We start from the raw sequence: 17,931 nt of genomic DNA, 5'->3' as shown, positions 1-17,931 counted from the left end.
CCAATATAACAGAGAATTAAGTAACAGTATGAAATTCTATTCATATGTGATTTTTTCTTACACTATAGAAGGTACTGAAACTTAAGAATTAGTTATTCCATAAATCATAGAACCAAATTAAAGCTAAAATATTAAAGCAATTTTTCTAATAAATATGGGAAGAGTTTGCTACATTTCTATTAATATTCAATAGCAGCATAAAGAAATACGAAAAAAGAGTGTCTTACAAAAGTAAAACATGACTGCTTCAAGTGCCATTTTCACAAAAATTTTAATCACACCAACCCAGTCATTCCAAAAAAATTCTCAGTTCACTTCAGAAAAATTAAGTAGAGCAGTGTTAGCCATCACTGCCTCAGCCATAAAGGACAATTAAACCTTAGGCTAGTCAAGCATTTTTCCCAGGGGCGCTCCAAATTTATTCTAAGGCACAGGGACCTCCCACTGCCAAGCCTGCTTTTTGTACCCTTCTCCTTTGAACTCAGAAGTCACGGTCATTCTTTGTGCATCTGGTAGCAGAAGAGGGATAAAAGAGAAAAGGGCCAAAGGGAAGACAAGGTTTTCCTGAGCATCTGTCATGGCAATTCCTAAATAAGCTGAATTAATCCAAAAACTAGCTGTAGAATCTTCTAAACAAGATTGTCTGAGGAATAACCAGACCATGGAATTGCCAAAGAGACTGTCAGTTCTGGCTTCTATGAAAACCACCACCAGGCACTTAAATTGGCTCATCTCTAGAGAAAATGATTTTTAAGCATTGTAAGATTTTTATGAGTTTAAGCTTACTGGGGAAAAAAGGACTTACCTGTAAAATCAGGTGAAAAATAAAAGTTTCATCCGGCTCCGGTAAATCATCATCACATACTGCTATGTACACTGTCCTATTTGTTTCTCCAACAGGTATAAAAGCTGCAGCATATGTGTCAAAAAAGTCACCGGTGTCATCTCCATACAGCTATCAAATGCAAAACACAGTTCTTACATAACACAGTGTCAGGACAAGCAAAATTGATGCTAATTAGAGCAATTAACAGGCAAAACAAACATGAATCATCAAATGACACTGATGTTTATAAACAGGATGTGGAAAAACAAAACGAATATCTAACAACCAAAAAAAATCACCTTAAAAAAAGCATTATAAGAAGAAATGATTCTATATAAAAACATTTGTTTACGCTCTAGAAGGTAAAGGAATCATTAGATTCCTCACAGAAAAGTAATAATTATAAAGGAAAGTAATGATGTGAAATTTTTTTCTCTGCCTCTTGATTGATGTGAAGTGGATTACAGCAAACCTAACAGGGAAGACAAATTGTAGTTAAAACTCTCCCAAAGAAGAGGTGTAAGTAGCCAAAATACATCAGGAAAATCAATTATTTCCCTATCAGTTTTAAAGAAACTACTCTTTCCAAAACTTTAAACCTGAAGTTTTATTTATATTCTCCCACAACACCAATAAGGACCCAATTCTTTTAGCATACCAAGTTATTAGTCATTATAAATTTTTCCTCAAAACTTTTTAAGACCTCATTCTGTAACATCAGCATTGCTAAGATTCTCAAGGGAGCAATAATTATGAAATTATAATGGAGCAACTTCTTGTGCAAATCCAAATGAGATTTCTTCTGCCAAAGAACCCAAAATGAGTAACTTAGCTACTAGAAAAAAAAAAACCATTTAGTATAAACTAAAAATGAAGGATGTCTATAGGGATATTGTAGTCAATTTCTAGTTCTCATTTACAAAATAAAGTTAGTTTTAAATACTTGAAAAATCCAAGTAAGTTGTTAAGGGTGTTGGAAAACTTGTTCTCACACCTTAATATAAAAAGTGACACAAAAAGTGGCACAGTCTCTTTAGAAAGTATTAAATATCAAGAGACACTGATACAAATAAAGAGTAAAACCACAGTAATCCAACCCAAAAAATCATTTAACAATCCAAAATATACAAAAATTGATATGTACGTAAACAGTTTCATCAGAGCAATATTTACAACAGCAAAAATTGGAAGCAACCTCTATGAAAAACTGCTGAGAAATGACTGGGAAATGATGACCCCACCATCAAGAAAAGTTGTGAATACGACAGAGCAACCTGAAAAAATTATTACGATACAATCAAAATTATATGTAAAAAGTTATTAAATATAATATATACTCAAACTAAAAATAAATTCAATAAATATATATACATGTCATAAATTAAAAACTAAAAGCAATGCACCAAATTATAATACTGTGTTTCTTTCATAGATAGTTTTTCTTCTTTGTGTCTTTTTACAGTGTGTCCCAATGTGACGATTTAACCTATTGTTTAAAAACTTATTTTGAGGGGCTCCCCTGGTGGCGCATTGGTTGAAAGTCCGCCTGCCGATGCAGGGTACACGGGTTCATGCCCCGGTCCAGGAGGATGCCACATGCCGTGGAGCGGCTGGGCCCATGAGCCATGGCTGCTGAGCCTGCGCATCTGGAGCCTGTGCTCCGCAACGGGAGAGGCCACAACAGCGAGAGGCCCGCGTACCGGGGAAAAAAAAAAAAAAAAAAAACTTATTTTTTAAAATAAAAATTCCAAGTAGTTTGGGTCTCAAATATATCAATGTCCTTAGTGGTCATATGACATGATTTTCTGGTTAAACACAAATATATGTACATATAATCTATCTACTAACTAAACTGTGTGCAAGATAGAGCAATAGTTTAACAAATTCCATCTAACTTCTACTTAATATACTTAATTTCTCCCAAAAAAGGAGCTCTCTGACATAAGGGTTTTTTTTAATTGCCATTTCTCTACATTTAAATATTTCATATATTTTCTCTAAGCCACCTGATACTAAGTAATAAATCCAAGCAGAGATAATGAGAATTCAAGTTATTCAAAATAAAATGTTCTTTTACTTAGAAATACTTCTTCATATCTTGGGGGTTTATTTGTTTTAAAATAAACATATGAACATTTTAAAATAATCAGCCTATATCTTTAAAATACTGTATCTTTACTGTCAAATGCACATGCTACCTTAGAGCACTCTATAAACCTCTAACAGATATAAAAGGAATAAATCGTTTATCTGCAAATTGTTTATCATAATGGAACTACCCAAAGAGTTAAAAAATTCTTATCACTGAAACTAAAACATTTCCTATCTACTTCTGTAAAAACAGAACTATTGTCATTTCTTACCGATACAATTGCAGTGACATTTGCTGGGTCTCCTATCCTTTCAATGACAAGACGAATAACTGTTGTACTTGTTTCATTAACTACAAATTCTGTTTGTCCGGCAAACCTTACTTCTGTTTCTCCAAACACAAAAGGGATGAATAAAGCTGAAAGAAGATTTACTAATAAAGATGCAGAGGGCATCCCTACAGGGAAAAAACAAAAAAAGATTTCGTTCACAAAATATATCCAATATATTTTCATTACGTTGCATTACCTACAGATAAGAGTGAAGAGTTAGTAAGCAACTAAGACATAAAAATCCATCAAATATTAAGCCACCCAATGCAGATGTGTGATCACAGAAATAAGTCAAAAATCACAACCCTCTTCGGTACTGTTTACTATCCATAAGTACTTTTTGTTCTTTAATTTACATATTAACATAATAGTTATAACTTGCCTTAAACTTATCTATTAAATTTAGTTTATTAAAAAAATTTGTCCCTCCAGGGCTTCCCTGGTGGCGCAGTGGTTAAGAATCCACCTGCCAACGCAGGGGAGCTGGGTTCAAGCCTTGGTCCGGGAAGATTCCACATGCCACGGAGCAACTAAGCCCGTGTGCCACAACTACTGAGCCTGCGCTCTAGAGTCCGTGCTCTGCAACAAGAGAAGCCACGACAATGAGAAGCCCGCACACCGCAACGAAGTGTGGCCCCGCTCGCCGCAACTAGAGAAAGCCCGCGTGCAGCAACACAGACCCAACACAGCCAAAAATAAAAACAAATTAATTAATTTAAAAAAGAATAATCTTAAAAAAAAAGTCCCTCCAATTTATTCTAAGTAAAACCTAAGCAACAACATGAAAGTTGAGTTAAAGCCCATCTTCTCCCAAATCAAACCGTAAAATACAAGTCAAAACTAAAAATTACCAAATGGATTGATAATCTTAATGGGACATTATTTATTTGATGATTATACAAATATGAGCAAACTTTTGGAACTGTTACATAAAGCAGCTGAAGCTAAAAGTTTATATCTTGTTTATATCTACTTTTCCCATAGTTTTGTCTTGAGAATGTTTTTTAATTTTTTAGTTATTGCAAGGAAATGCTAATCCTTTCAAAGAACACACAAATTTCCAGGACTTAAATTTCTCCCATTTTCCTGGCTAAAATACTAATATCACTTCTTAGAAAATGTCCACGTTGCTTTAAAACTAAGGAAATTTGGCAAAGTGTTTTTCTTTTCCATAACTCTTATAGTTTTCTTAGTACAATGTGTGTGTTTATGAGTCATCAACATTGTTCCTACTTTTAACACTGTGTAATTCAAGTTTTCAAAAGCCTAACAGTGCAGTGGCCTCTCGAAAGAGCTGCTATTTTGTAATGTAGATGTACCTCTAAAAATGTGAACAATTTATCTCACGGATCATTAAGATTCCAAAGGATTATGTGATCAGTCACACGAACATAACAAGTTCATGCGTTTTAAAGAAGAGTTGCATTATGTACTCTATGAGCCAAAATGCTTCCTATTAATCTTTACCTTGGTCAAGAAGTAATAAAATTCTCATGTATCTGGCATTTCCACATGGCGAAACATAGCTTTCTATTTAGGAACTACCACATAAACCAGCCCTTGATATATTTTAGGGTTAAAATGCAATTTTCTCAGTCGAGTATATTCAAACAGTGCAGTCTGGGATTGCCTAATGATGTCTCACATGTTTATGGCTGCAAAATCCATAGACAGGGATGCAGAGTTCAGATAGAGTCCAGGAAACAGACGTAGACCAACAGGGACAGAGATTCTGGAGCACTGAGGCATTTTTTACACCTGTGCCTTCTCTCTTAGAAAGCTGCCATGGGGCTAAGGGACCTGGGAGAAGAAATAAAATAGTTCACCCTCACCAACTGCAAACTCTTCCTCGACTTCTAAGCCAAGAGTGTGTACTGAGAGAGAAGGAAAGAAAAAAGATGAAAGAGAAGGAAAACAGGAAAGCCTAGGTAAGGTGGGAAACTGGGAGCTCTGGGCTAAACCAGAGACAATTGAAGATCTTTTGTGGAATTCTAAAGCCAGGATGATTTTACATCTCACTTATGACAAATAGTGGGAAAGAAAGAAACTAGGGCCAAGAAAGAGAATACAGAATGGAGGGGTGAGGAGGTAGCAACCCAGGCCTTGGATGTGTAAGAAAAAGACAACTTTGGTCTGTTGCAATTTTGAAAGAAAAATCTCAAATCCTTGAACATGAGATGTAATAGAACCATGAGTTGAGAGAAATAAGATGACACCTGAAGTTCTAAGTAAGAAAAAGTGAGACTGAGTTATAGCATGAGAAGGGCAAATCATGTATGATTGGGAACATAAGTTCTCAAAATCTGTCATGCATAACAATCAACTCCAACATTTGTTAAAATGCTGATTTGCAAACCCTGAAATTCTGATCCAGTGAGTTTAGGGTGGGGCCCAGGAATCTGCATTTAACGGACAGCCCTATCGATTCTAATACAACTGATCCTTGAGACACCCTTTGAAATACATTATCCAAGAGTGTGAGAAATTATGAGGGATGTGTCTTGGAGGAGACATGAAATAGATCACATTTGTAGCTTTAAGTTAATTACTGAATTTTTCAATGCAATACGCTTGAACTTACTGCAGACGTCCTCATATATTTTTCTACATATTACTATATAGCATTTTAAGATTCCATATATCCTGAAGAAAAAATGTCATGACCTATAGAACGAAATCATAACAGCAGATGCTTATATAGTGTTGTTCTATGTACTTTATACACAATAACACAATTAATCTTCACAACACATCTGTGAAGAAGGTGCTGATATCATTAACCCTATTCTATAGCTCAGGGAACTAAGTCACAGACAGATTAGTTAACACAGGCAGTGTTACTTAGCTAAGTAACTGGCTACGCAGGATTTGAACCCAGGAGTCTACCTCCAGACACTCTACCCATAACCACACTAGACTGCCTCTTACACATTATTCCTACAAATCACACATCTCTGTCTTTAATAACATGGTAGGTAATTTATGCTACATGTTTCCAAGCTTTCTATTATTTTAAACTCATGCACAATAACCAAAACTACCATAAAACTGCATACTTAATGCAGCTCCTAAAGGTCTGCACCTTATTATTCTGATAAACATGAAATTTACTTAACTAAAACTACGGTTCTCTTGACTACTTTAAATATTTAACGTCTTTTAATGTCAGGACCAATGAGCTCAAATGGTGCATTCCTGCAGTCTCCCAGGCAATTAGATCTTGTGGTTAAGTCAGTAAACTCATTTTAAATTGACTCACATCAGTGAGTTTTGAGATTATGCAAAATGAACAAACAAGCATCACTGGAAATGCCTCAAATTCTGTGACATCATTGATAATTGAATCTCCTCTGCTTTCATCTTTTCAACTTGTAAGAAAAGTTGTTGAGGCAAAGTTGGCATTCAATAGAAGTTAGAAGATGAAGAAAAAGCTTTGAAAGTGAAGTTCCCATTAGAAGACAGGCATAATTACACAAATGATGAATAGTTTCTTTTTTAGGGTAACTAGGTACATTTTCCTCTATCATACTAAAAATCTAGTCTTTGGAATTCCCTTTATTAAACTCAGAAAACTAGGCATTAGTAACTGACACAACACATAAATCTTATGTCTATTTCAGGTCACTTTTCTCTTATTAGATTTAATGAATGTTTTACATGACCCACAAGACCACCTATTTTAAACGTCTCTATGAAATGAATTTCAAACCACATATGTTTAAATATCATTATGTGCTTAATTCATATTCTGTCACAATTGTGAAAGAATAATTTTAGCTTCACTGAATCATTCCTCTGCTCTGCAATGGCATGATATTCCAATATTCAAATCCTCTCATTTCCAGCTATCACCCATGTTACCCTCACACCTCCCACTCCTGATCAGCATGATTCAAAAAAAAAAAAAAAGAAAATTGTTCCTGCCAGTAGATCTCTTATCTCTTAATCAATCTCTTATTGTGTTAAAACAATATGAGATTTAGGTTACTTTCTTATTTCCTGGATTACACTATGAAGTTTGCATAGAGTCCTGATAGCATGCAGACACAAAGTCTCAGGTTCTTGCATATTCAGCCTAACCAACTAGTCACCTAATTCTACAAAAATTACTTCAAAACTAAAATCAGGAATATATTAGAACAGCTCTAACAATGCAAACTGTTTGCTTTCAGAAGAGCAGCTTACAGTTTGGTATAACATCTGTATACTGAGTGCCTACTATACACTGTATAACACCTGTGCTAATCACTGAGGACACAAAGACCCACAAGAGATGGCCCTTGGTTCCAAGATACTCACAGGAGTGGGCAAAGGATTTAGATCGGCCATCAAAGCCAACAAGACACAATTCTGATGAAATAATGCCATTTGCAGCAACATGGAGCCTGGAGATTATCACACAAGTGAAGTAAGACAGAGAAAGACAAATATAATATGATATCGCTTATATGTGTAATCTAAAACACAAACAATGATACAAATGAACTTATTTACAAAACAGAAACAGACTCACAGACTTAGAAAACAAACTTATGGTTACCAAAGGGGAAAGGCTGGGGGAGGCGGGATAAATTAGGAGTTTGGGATTAACATATACACACTGCTACATATAACATAGATAACCAACAAGGACCTAGTTTATAGCACAGGGAACTCTGCTCAATATTTTGTAATAACCTAAATGGGAAAAGAACTTGAAAAAGAATAGATATATGTATATGTATAAACTGAATCACTTTGCTGTACACCTGAAACTAACACAACCTCGTAAATCAACTATAGTCCAATATAAAATTTAAAAAAAAATTTTTAAAGACAATTCTGAGACTTTTGCTTAAGCATAAAGATGCAGATTCCCTCTACTGCTGGACTCAGGATCATGTTGATTGGGGCCAGTTTTCTCTGAAGTCTGAAAATGAAGCCAACACAGCCAAAGACAGATCTAAGAGGTGGAGAAGAGCCAAGTCTTGATAATCGAGCTCAGGTTCCTGAATCCAGTTTTACCCTTGCCTTTTCAGTTGCTGAGGCAATAAATTACATTTTCTGCTATAGCCAGCTTGGTTTGGATATTCGGTCACTTCCAGCATCAACATTTATCCATTAAATTCAAACCTGTAATATTGTGAACTCATGTCAGGATACACCAAGTGGAAGATCCCTCCTCCTCCCCTCTCACACTCAACAGCCATGGTCTTTTCTAAACATTTGTGAAAGGACACCACACCAGCTATCTTTCCTGTTCTCATGCAATTATTACCACCATCTACAATATTATCTCCTCCATCTTGAAATGGACAATTACTAGTGAGGAAATTTAGGACACACAGACAAACCAAAAATGCTTTCACAATAGAACAAAGCAGGACAGGAGTATACCACAGTGATTCAGCATTCTGAAAAAGTTAATGCCCTTCTTATTGTCCTAAGGAACCCCAATATCATGCTTCTTCAAATTAGCCAGGCATTATTTCCTTTCTCTTGCTTTTTTCCCTTGATGCCTAGCTCTTCTTCCCTTCTAAAAATCTACTGGTATTTGCTAATTTCATTCCTCACTTGTATTACTTAGCACAGAAACATACTACATTTCATTTATAAAAAAATACCTGCCCCCACAATAAGTTATAATAATCACTGAATTCTAAATTCTGTTTATCTAGGATATTACCTTCCTCCCACCTTGCCTCTTATTAATAGGTACCTCAGGAAAGGTAGCAAGTATACTATATTTTGAATAAATGGGAATAGTCTTCTACTTTAAGTTTCGATAAGTCTGTATAAACAAAATAGAATAAAATATATAAATGAGAATCAGAACCCAATAGACGACAGTGTAAAGAAAAACAGGAGAATTCAACTGATTTTGATGATTTTGAAGTGATCAACTTTCATACATAACCCTTCATCAATGTGAAAGTTAACTTGGTCTTTTTAAGTTTCACAATAAAAACTGTACAACCTCTGTGAATGACAGGAGAAGGTGAAAAGACAAACATTACTAGTGATGAATTGAAGAGATACATTGACCTTTCAGCTTCAGCTGTTGCCTTGTCAATGCCATAGCAAGCATCTTCCCACGGTGTGACCACCAGGTAATTCATACTGAAAATATGATCCTAATGGAGCAAGGTTTTCAAGTTTAGAATTACTTGAATTCTATTACATTTACTAAAGAGCATTCTAAAACTATAGAATTACTCCTGTGGAACAAGAGAAGTTTCATCATTCATATCATCAATTATTCAGCCTCTAAGAATTCTTAATCTGTGTTACTGGTATTTGGCGAGTACTACAAAAAATTAGCCGTTTCCTTCTTCCATACCAAAATAGAATTTAAATGTGCAACTTGCAAAAGCAAAATAATCTAATGTTACAAATTGAGGAAATGCTAAATACTTTTAAATGATAAAGGGAGGGACTTCCCTGGTGGCGCAGTGGTTAAGAATCTGCCCGCCAATGCTGGGGAAAGGGATTCAAGCCCTGGTCCGGGAAGACCCACATGCCGCGGAGCACCTAAGCCCGTGCGCCACAACTACTGAGCCTGTGATCTAGAGCCCGTGAGCCACAACTACTGAGCCTGCATGCCATAACTAGCCCACACACCTAGAGCCCGTACTCCGCCACAAGAGAAGCCACCACAATGAGAAACCTGCACACCGCAATGAAGAGTAGCCCCTGTTGGCCGCAACTAGAGAAAGCCCATGCACAGCAAAGAAGACCCAACGCAGCCAAATAAATAAATAAATCTTAAAAAAAAAAAATGATAAAGGGAATAGTCTCATAGTTATTCAGACTATAAATGATGTTTCTTACCTTTTTTACTTACTTCGCAATTTTAAGGAATATATTTTTATTCATCTTTAACATACGTAGAGGTGGTACAATATTAAAAAGGAACAAAAATTAAACAATAAAAAGTCAGTCTCCCTCACACCAGCCCCCACCTGCCAAATGCCTCTTCTACCCACAGTCCATTACAGTTATCAATGTCGTCTGTCTCTCATGAGAGAATCTATCATACACGTATTAAAATGGATGTCTAGGGACTTCCCTGGCGGTCCAGTGGTTAAGACCTCACCTTCCAATGCAGGGGATGCAGGTTCAGTCCCTGGTTGGGGAGCTAAGATCCCATATGCCTCCTCGTGGCCAAAAAACCAAAAACATAAAAACAGAAGATATATTGTAACAAATTCAATAAAGACTTTAAAAAAAAAATGGTCCACGTAAAAAAAAAATGTACGTCTATAGGAGAAAATGCCTGCAATGAATTCTGTTTTCTTCTACATACAGACTACAGGAATCAACACATTTTTTCAAGACAGTGGTTAACAGAGAGGTAAATACTAGGCTTCGATGTAGACATTCATAATGGAAACATATTTATCGTCTCAACTACATCCCCGTCAATATTGTAGATCTCATCAATAAAATGATGGTTTCTGCTGACTTTTACTATACCTATCAATTCACTCTCTAGGGAATGGTAGACACAAATCTGGAAACCTGCACCTTCCTAGATCACACATTATAAAACCTACGTTAATTAAGACCTACATTAAGCATGATCTCTACACCTGAAACACAAGAGTCATCTTGAGATCCCCTTTAACATCATCCTGGGATTCCCTTTGATTCTTCCCTGTGTTTGATGTCCTGTTTGCTGATTCCATGTTTTCCTCTTTTTTGGTTTACTTGGTTTATTCCCTTGTTTTGATGGAGAACATCCTCCAGTAACTTCCCAAGAAAGGGTGTGTAGAGATAAATGTTTTAGGTCTTGCATATTAGAAATTACCGTAATATTAATCTTCCACTTAATACTTTCACTGGGTATAGAATTTTAGGTAAAAACAGTTTTCTTTCATTATTTTGAAAGACTTGTTCCATTGTTTTCAATGGAACAGTGTTGCTGTTAAGAAATCCAAAATCAATCTGATTCTGAAGTATTATATGTGTTTGCATATTTGTGTCATCCCCTCTCTGGAATGTTCTCCTCTTTGTCCAAAAGTGTTATGAAATTGCAGAGGATTTTTCTTGGAATGGGTTTATTTTTGTCCATTTGGCTAAGCACTCAGTCAGTTCCTTTCAATCTGACACACATCCTTCAGACCTGGAAATTTTTCTTATATTATTTCACAATGATTTATCCTCCTTCCATTTTCACTGTTCTTTCATCCTAAAACTCCTATTATTTGATATTGGTATTCTCTGACTAACCCTCTGATTTTCTAATCTTTAATTCTAATTTCCAATCCTTTGATTTCTGCCCTTTCAGAGAATTTAATTCATCATTAAATTTCAATTCTTCTACTAATTTTTTTTAATTTATGCCCCTCTGTTTTCAATTTCTAAGAATTTAGTGGTATCCTGTTCTTCTTCCTTTATCCCATTAAACGTTCTTTTACCTTTCAGAAAGTACTTATTTTTTAAAATTTTCTATTCTCTTTATAGTCTCTGTTACCTCCAAGTTGCTTTGGTATTTACTCTGGAATCTATCTTCTATGTAAAATTTCTTCATTTTCCACGAGATCATGTACTCTCATTTTCATAAGTCACCAAATAAGCATATCACAAAAACCATTCAAGCTGCTCATATCTGGATTACAAATGCCCATCAAGGAAAAAGGATGAACAGTGTAGAGATGCTTCAGTTCTAGAGCACATATGTGGAGCTCTAGAAGATTATGGATTTCAACTGTGCTCTCTCAACGCCACTTTGGCAAAACGCAAAATGAAAGATTCACTATACTAAACCCTTTGAGACAAACTCAGAAGCAATAAATTAAGTCAAGATATGTTCACGCAGCCGCCAAATCTGAGTGTGTGAAAGGCAGCTGTCAAGGAGCAGTAAGACATACTTGCCTTTTTGCTCCTTTGAAATACAAGGATCCTGTGTCTAAAGGAAGGTTTCTTGAACCACCATTAGATGGCACCCCTCCATCTTCCAAAACAATCTATAAACCATTTCTCAAATTATGAAAAGAGGTTATGAGAATTTAAAGATAGATTTTTGCCACCCATAACTCTCTACAAATACGATTTTTAATTCTTCATAGAACTCAAAGACAAAAGTCACAAGAGTAATTTTCTTGAAATTAAGATCTCACTATGAGAGCTCTAATAGTTCTCATCTTTCCTCTTAGATTCAGTATTAACCTAAAGAAAAAAGGTGGGGAAAGGTTCTCTTAGTCACTTTGTGTGAGTTTCTTTCTATTCTGTACCTAGTTAATGAATATCAACTGTTTTTACTGAGCAGGTAGGTGCTTGTATTTTCTAAATGAATTATTTGCACTCATGGCAGGTAAGGGAGAGAGGTTCATGATATAAACCCAGAGGTTTCAACCCAAAGAAGCCTAGAGATGTGTGTTTTTTAGTCTAAACTGTGTTTACAAAATAATACTGCAAGAATTTTTGCCAAGATCAAATGTGAAGATTTTGCATTTTAAAAAATGGATTTCTAGACTATTTTGAAAAATTACAGAACTGGCAAATCTGAGTCCACATTTTTACATGACATCAATTGGCTGGATCTGTCCAGCAGCTGTTATTTAGACAGACAATTTGCTCTCCAGTACCCTGCCAATGTCTCCTCAGACTATTTATGCCAATCAAAGGTAGAAAAACAAGCACAAGTGTGTGCCCACACATACATATGGATACACACACTCACACACTTTGCAGACTGCCTCCCTGCAGTTTCAGGAATTTGATTTTATAAGACAACGGGAAAGCATTCCTGTTATACCTGAAGATCCTGCTATAGATGCTATGAAGCCTGTAGCTGGACACTGCCAAGGCCTCTGGGGGGTATGAGCCCCTAGATGCCTCTAAAGCAGGAGGTAAGTACTGGCTCTGGAGTCAGACATGGGCTCTACTCTAGTCTCAACCATCTTCCCAGCTGGGTGACTTTGGACAAATCAATTCCCTTCTCTGGGCCTCAAGTTCCCTCAACTGTTAAAGGGAGGAAAAACAAACAGCTACAGCACTAGGGTAGTTGTAAGGTTCAGGGGAAAGAAATCATCCCAGCATGCCACCAAGTGCCAGATTCCAGGCTCTAGGCCTTCAACGTCCATATGGTCAAGAGACCAAAGGAAATAGATTGGGTATCCTAGACTGCCCGTGTAAAGCCCATCCTCCCACCCACTCACCCTCGCAGCAGCAACAATAGAATGAAAGGAGGATGTCTGTGGTAAATGCAAACGTTGAGAACCTAGGAAAGTTCAAAAAGCACAATGAAAACCCATCATGGGTTCTAACTTCAAGGTCAGAAGGGGAATGAACTGCAACACAGTATTTGAAGAACAAAATAATGGGGTTCCTGATGTTCCTGGATGACCTGCAAAACTTGAACCACAGTATCAACTTACCTCTACAACACTGTACCTGGCATGGGAAGCATAGGTAGAAGGGAGGTCTGGGAACGTGGGAAATGCCCACCCTCCTGGTCCAACCTATCAACCCAGAAAGAGAGTACTTTTCAGAGTTAGAAGAATTGGTTTGTATTCTATCTGTAGTAAAGTGAGGTTCCTCCTGAGGAAAAAAAAAAAGGGTAGAAAAACAGAAGACAGACCAAGAGGCCCTGACGGTGTCTTGAGGTCAAAACCCCTGCCACGGCCGCTTTGTGCCAGAGCCCAGTGATATCTTCAGGCTTAAACACTACACGCCTTTAACCACCTGGCTTCTGCTGGGTCATCACCATGACTTTATATCATGGTTTCGTAAATAAATATTTATCATTTTCATAATGAAATAGAAAAACAAAACACATATTTTAACTAATTAAAGTCAACACTTTATTCTGATTTTCTTTAATTTTTACCGAATGTCTTTTTTCTGTTCCAGGATCTCATCCAGGGTACCAGGTTACATTTAGTGGTCATGTTTTCTTAGGCTCCTCTTGGCTGTGACAGTTTCTCAGACTTTTCTTATTTTTGACGACCTTGGCAGTTTTGAAAAGTACTGGCCAGGTATTTTGTAGAATGTTCTTCAACTGAAATTCCTCTGATGACTTTCTCATGATTAGACTGGGGTTATGGGGAAGACTTCAGACATAGTGACACTCTCATCACATGGTGTCCAAGGTACATTCTGTCAAAATGACATCACTGCTTCTGCCACCCTTGATCGCCTGACTGAGGTACTATTTGTCAGATTCTCCACTGCATAGTTACTAGCCCCTGCCTCTGCCCCTTTCCATACTATACTCTTTGGAAGGATGTCACTATGTGCAGCCAACTACCCTTTTATTTTTTAAGCTTCTTATTGCTTTCCTTTAAATCAAACAAGTTCAACTTCCTTTCATCCATCCATCCACTTATTAAAAACTATATCAAGCATCAGGGCTTCCCTGGTGGTACAGTGGTTGAGAGCCCGCCTGCCGATGCAGGGGACACGGGTTTGTGCCCCGGTCCGGGAGGATCCCACGTGCCGCAGAGCGGCTGGGCCCGTGAGCCATGGCCGCTGAACCTGCGCGTCCGGAGCCTGTGCTCCGCAATGGGAGAGGCCACAACAGTGAGAGTCCCGCGTACCGCAAAAAAAAAAAACTAAATCAAGCATCAAAACATTTTCTAGATATAGTATTGTAAATCTGTAATAACTTGTCTATGGAATCTAATTGAAAGATGCAGATACTTCCATATGTATCCTTGGAAGATAGGTATCTTTCAGGGATACATATGGAAGTCTAATAGAATAAAATATAGGGTCATTATGAAGATATGTAGCCAAATGGTTGATTAATTAACAATTTCAGATTTTGCTCCTCAATTTCTTTGAAGTTATATGTGCATAAGCTCATTACTGCTTCTGTTAATAAAACTCTTGAGCCACTTCAGACAGTCACTTACCCTTGTGAGTCTACTTTCCTCATCTGTAAAATGAAGTAATAAGTCTACTGACTTTATCTGGCTAATTTGACCTTGGATTTATTTACCAAGTCCACAAATTTTCTGTTTTTGAATTCACCTATTTTTTCTTTAATCTTTATCAATTTCTCTCCTGACTGGTTTATTATAATATTTTTTTAAGATTCATAAATTAAAAATTATTTTAGTTTTCATTACTCCTTAGCCTCTACAGCTATGGTTTTGCTACAGGAATAGCTGTGGCTGCATCTCATAGGTTTTGATAAGCTAAGTTTTTGCTGTTATGATATTGTAAAACTTTTGTTACTGCAGATATTAGTTCCTCGGTAAAACAAGGATTACTTAGAAGAGTTGGGTTTTCTCTTGTTTCCAAGCAGAAGGGAGGTTTTTTAAAATTTATTATCATTTTTACTTTTGTTTTAATAAAAAGTAGGCTTTTATTTAATTTTGTTCATAACATTCTGTTTTCTGTTAATCCCTTTCACTTATTAAGTTTGAAACAAAACTGAATTGTATGAGCTAAACAATATATGGGGGGAAAAAAAGAAAAAAGGGGGAAAAAAAGCCTTTAGTTCTTTGGTTTCACCAAAATTTTGTTAAGGTAAAGTAAATAGCTTCTTTAAGGTAACTACACTGCCTAAATATGTAATGTTCAGATGAATTAGGTAAAATGATAGAAAATCACCTATGGTCCAGATGAGTAATTCCTCTTTCCCATTTGTAAGGTATTACGTGCCATGCAATCTGTTACAACTGCCAGGAGTCCTCTTCTAATTTAAACAAATTTAGATACCCAACCCCTTCAATTAACAATTTTCCATAGGGCCTCAAGAACTGTTCAAAATTTTAATGTTAAAACAAAATTAATCCGAAACCAAAATGTCTGAACACCTTCTACTCTTCCTTCAACGCCCATAGCCCTCAGCAACTTTGAAACTTGTAAAATTTAAGACTGGATTACAAACATTTCCATCCCAAAAAGTTTGAAGCCAATGACCTTTCAATATTAATTTATTTCTCCATCTGTCTCACACACACTGTACTTGTGAGAAATAGATTTAATGTCACCTCAGTATGCTACCATGTTTTGTCTATATACTTGTATCTCTAAGGGAAATCACTGAGATTAAGCTTCTCACACTGTCCAATTACACAGAATGGTTTACAAATAAAAAGCAGCACGATAAAGCCAAAAATCCATTTTGATAAATCTCTAGAACACTTTGTAGATTACAAAAGTATCCCTATCAAGCAGGTCAAAACTTCCAAATGCTAAAATACTCTTCACTGAACTCATTATATACTGTTAAGCACCCTCCGGAAGTGCCACTGACTCCAGAGTAAACTCATTTCAGACTGGATTTTGACTAATGTTCTGACAGATGTTATTAACGTTATAACATCTATCAAAGCATCATTTCAAAATTCTATGTCAAAGTTTGAAATTTTTCCAGTTCAGGGAAAGCCCAGGAGTTTATCATTAATAGATCGTTGAGATGGGTCTGAGCTGTATAAAACATTTTGAAAGATCTTCTGATTTTTCATTATAAATAACATATTTGTTAGGTTTGATTTAAACTCATCTTTACAGAAAAGTAAATGCCTAATAACTATATTGACTTTACTCTTTCTTGCTTTCATAAACATGCTTGGTAACTATATCTGTGCTTTTCTCAAAGCATTCTTTCTTTTTTTTTGTGGTACGCGGGCCTCTCACTGTTGTGGCCTCTCCCATTGCGGAGCACAGGCTCCGGACGTGCAGGCTCAGCAGCCATGGCTCATGGGCCTAGCCGCTCCGCGGCATGTGGGATCTTCCCAGACCGGAGCACGAACCCATGTCCCCTGCATCGGCAGGCGGACTCTCAACCACTGCGCCACCAGGGAAGCCCTCAAAGCATTCTTTCTAACTCATCTAATCTTTTTCTTTTCTTACCTTAAATTTCCACTCTTTTGGGCCTTTCATGGCCATGATCCACTGCCTACACGTATTGCAAAATTAAATATTTCTCTTCTTTCTTCCTCTTAAAGGATATAGTGTTTGTTGTTTGAAATGTAGCCCAAACTCTATTTCAGCGCTATGCTGGGCGTTGGGAGGATGACAGAGTTAGATTTGATTAAAATTTTCTTATGGCTATGATATAATGAAAATTATTAATTCCTTGGAATCCTTAGTATGTAATAAGTATGAACTAGTCCAAAACAACCATGGTGCAAATATGTCACCATGCCATTATTTCTCCAAATTAAATTAAATCCTACTCAAGGCTCCATGCACCATGCTAAAAGGAAATCCAGTTTTACCTCTTGGAGGCTCTTTACTTGCATGCTCCAAGAATTCGAGTGGATTATGCATTCCTAAAAAAGGTCTGGTGGGGCTTCCCTGGTGGCGCAGTGGTTGAGAATCTGCCTGCTAATGCAGGGGACTCGGGTTCAAGCCCTGGTCTGGGAGGATCCCACATGCTGCAGAGCAACTAGGCCCCTGAGCCACAACTATTGAGCCTGTGCATCTGGAGCCTGTGCTCCGCAACAAGAGAGGCCGCGATAGCCAGAGGCCCGCGCACCGCGATGAAGAGTGGTCCCCACTTGCCACAACTAGAGAAAGCCCTCGCACAGAAAGGAAGACCCAACACAGCAAAAATAAATAAATAAATTACTAAACTCCTACCCCCAACATCTTCTTTAAAAAAAAAAAAAAGGTCTGGTGTCTCGCAGACTCGAGTGCTCCAGCTGCCACTGAGCCTCAGAACCCTGTACACTGTCTGAACCTGGTCCTCCTCCATCTGCCTGGACCTGCTGCCTCAGGCTGTGGCCCTCGTGCCACACT

At 37.0% G+C, this 17,931-nt stretch overlaps 1 protein-coding gene across 1 annotated transcript in view; it reads right to left on the bottom strand.

Annotated features, from left to right (window-relative positions):
• ADGRV1 (adhesion G protein-coupled receptor V1) overlaps positions 1-17,931 on the bottom strand; it is a 564,815-nt gene that overhangs the window by 521,287 nt on the left and 25,597 nt on the right. The window contains exons 2-3 of the mRNA XM_060296007.1: positions 3,190-3,374; positions 806-955 (exon numbers count right to left, since the gene is read on the bottom strand). Of these exons, the coding sequence (XP_060151990.1) occupies positions 806-955; positions 3,190-3,374 (335 nt within the window). The remainder of the gene's footprint in view (positions 1-805; positions 956-3,189; positions 3,375-17,931) is intronic.

The sequence above is a fragment of the Globicephala melas genome, chromosome 3 (genome assembly GCF_963455315.2).
Source record: "Globicephala melas chromosome 3, mGloMel1.2, whole genome shotgun sequence".
NCBI classification, from domain to species: domain Eukaryota; kingdom Metazoa; phylum Chordata; class Mammalia; order Artiodactyla; family Delphinidae; genus Globicephala; species Globicephala melas.
Note: the sequence above shows the minus strand (reverse complement) of the source record. Positions and strands in the feature narration are given on the sequence as shown.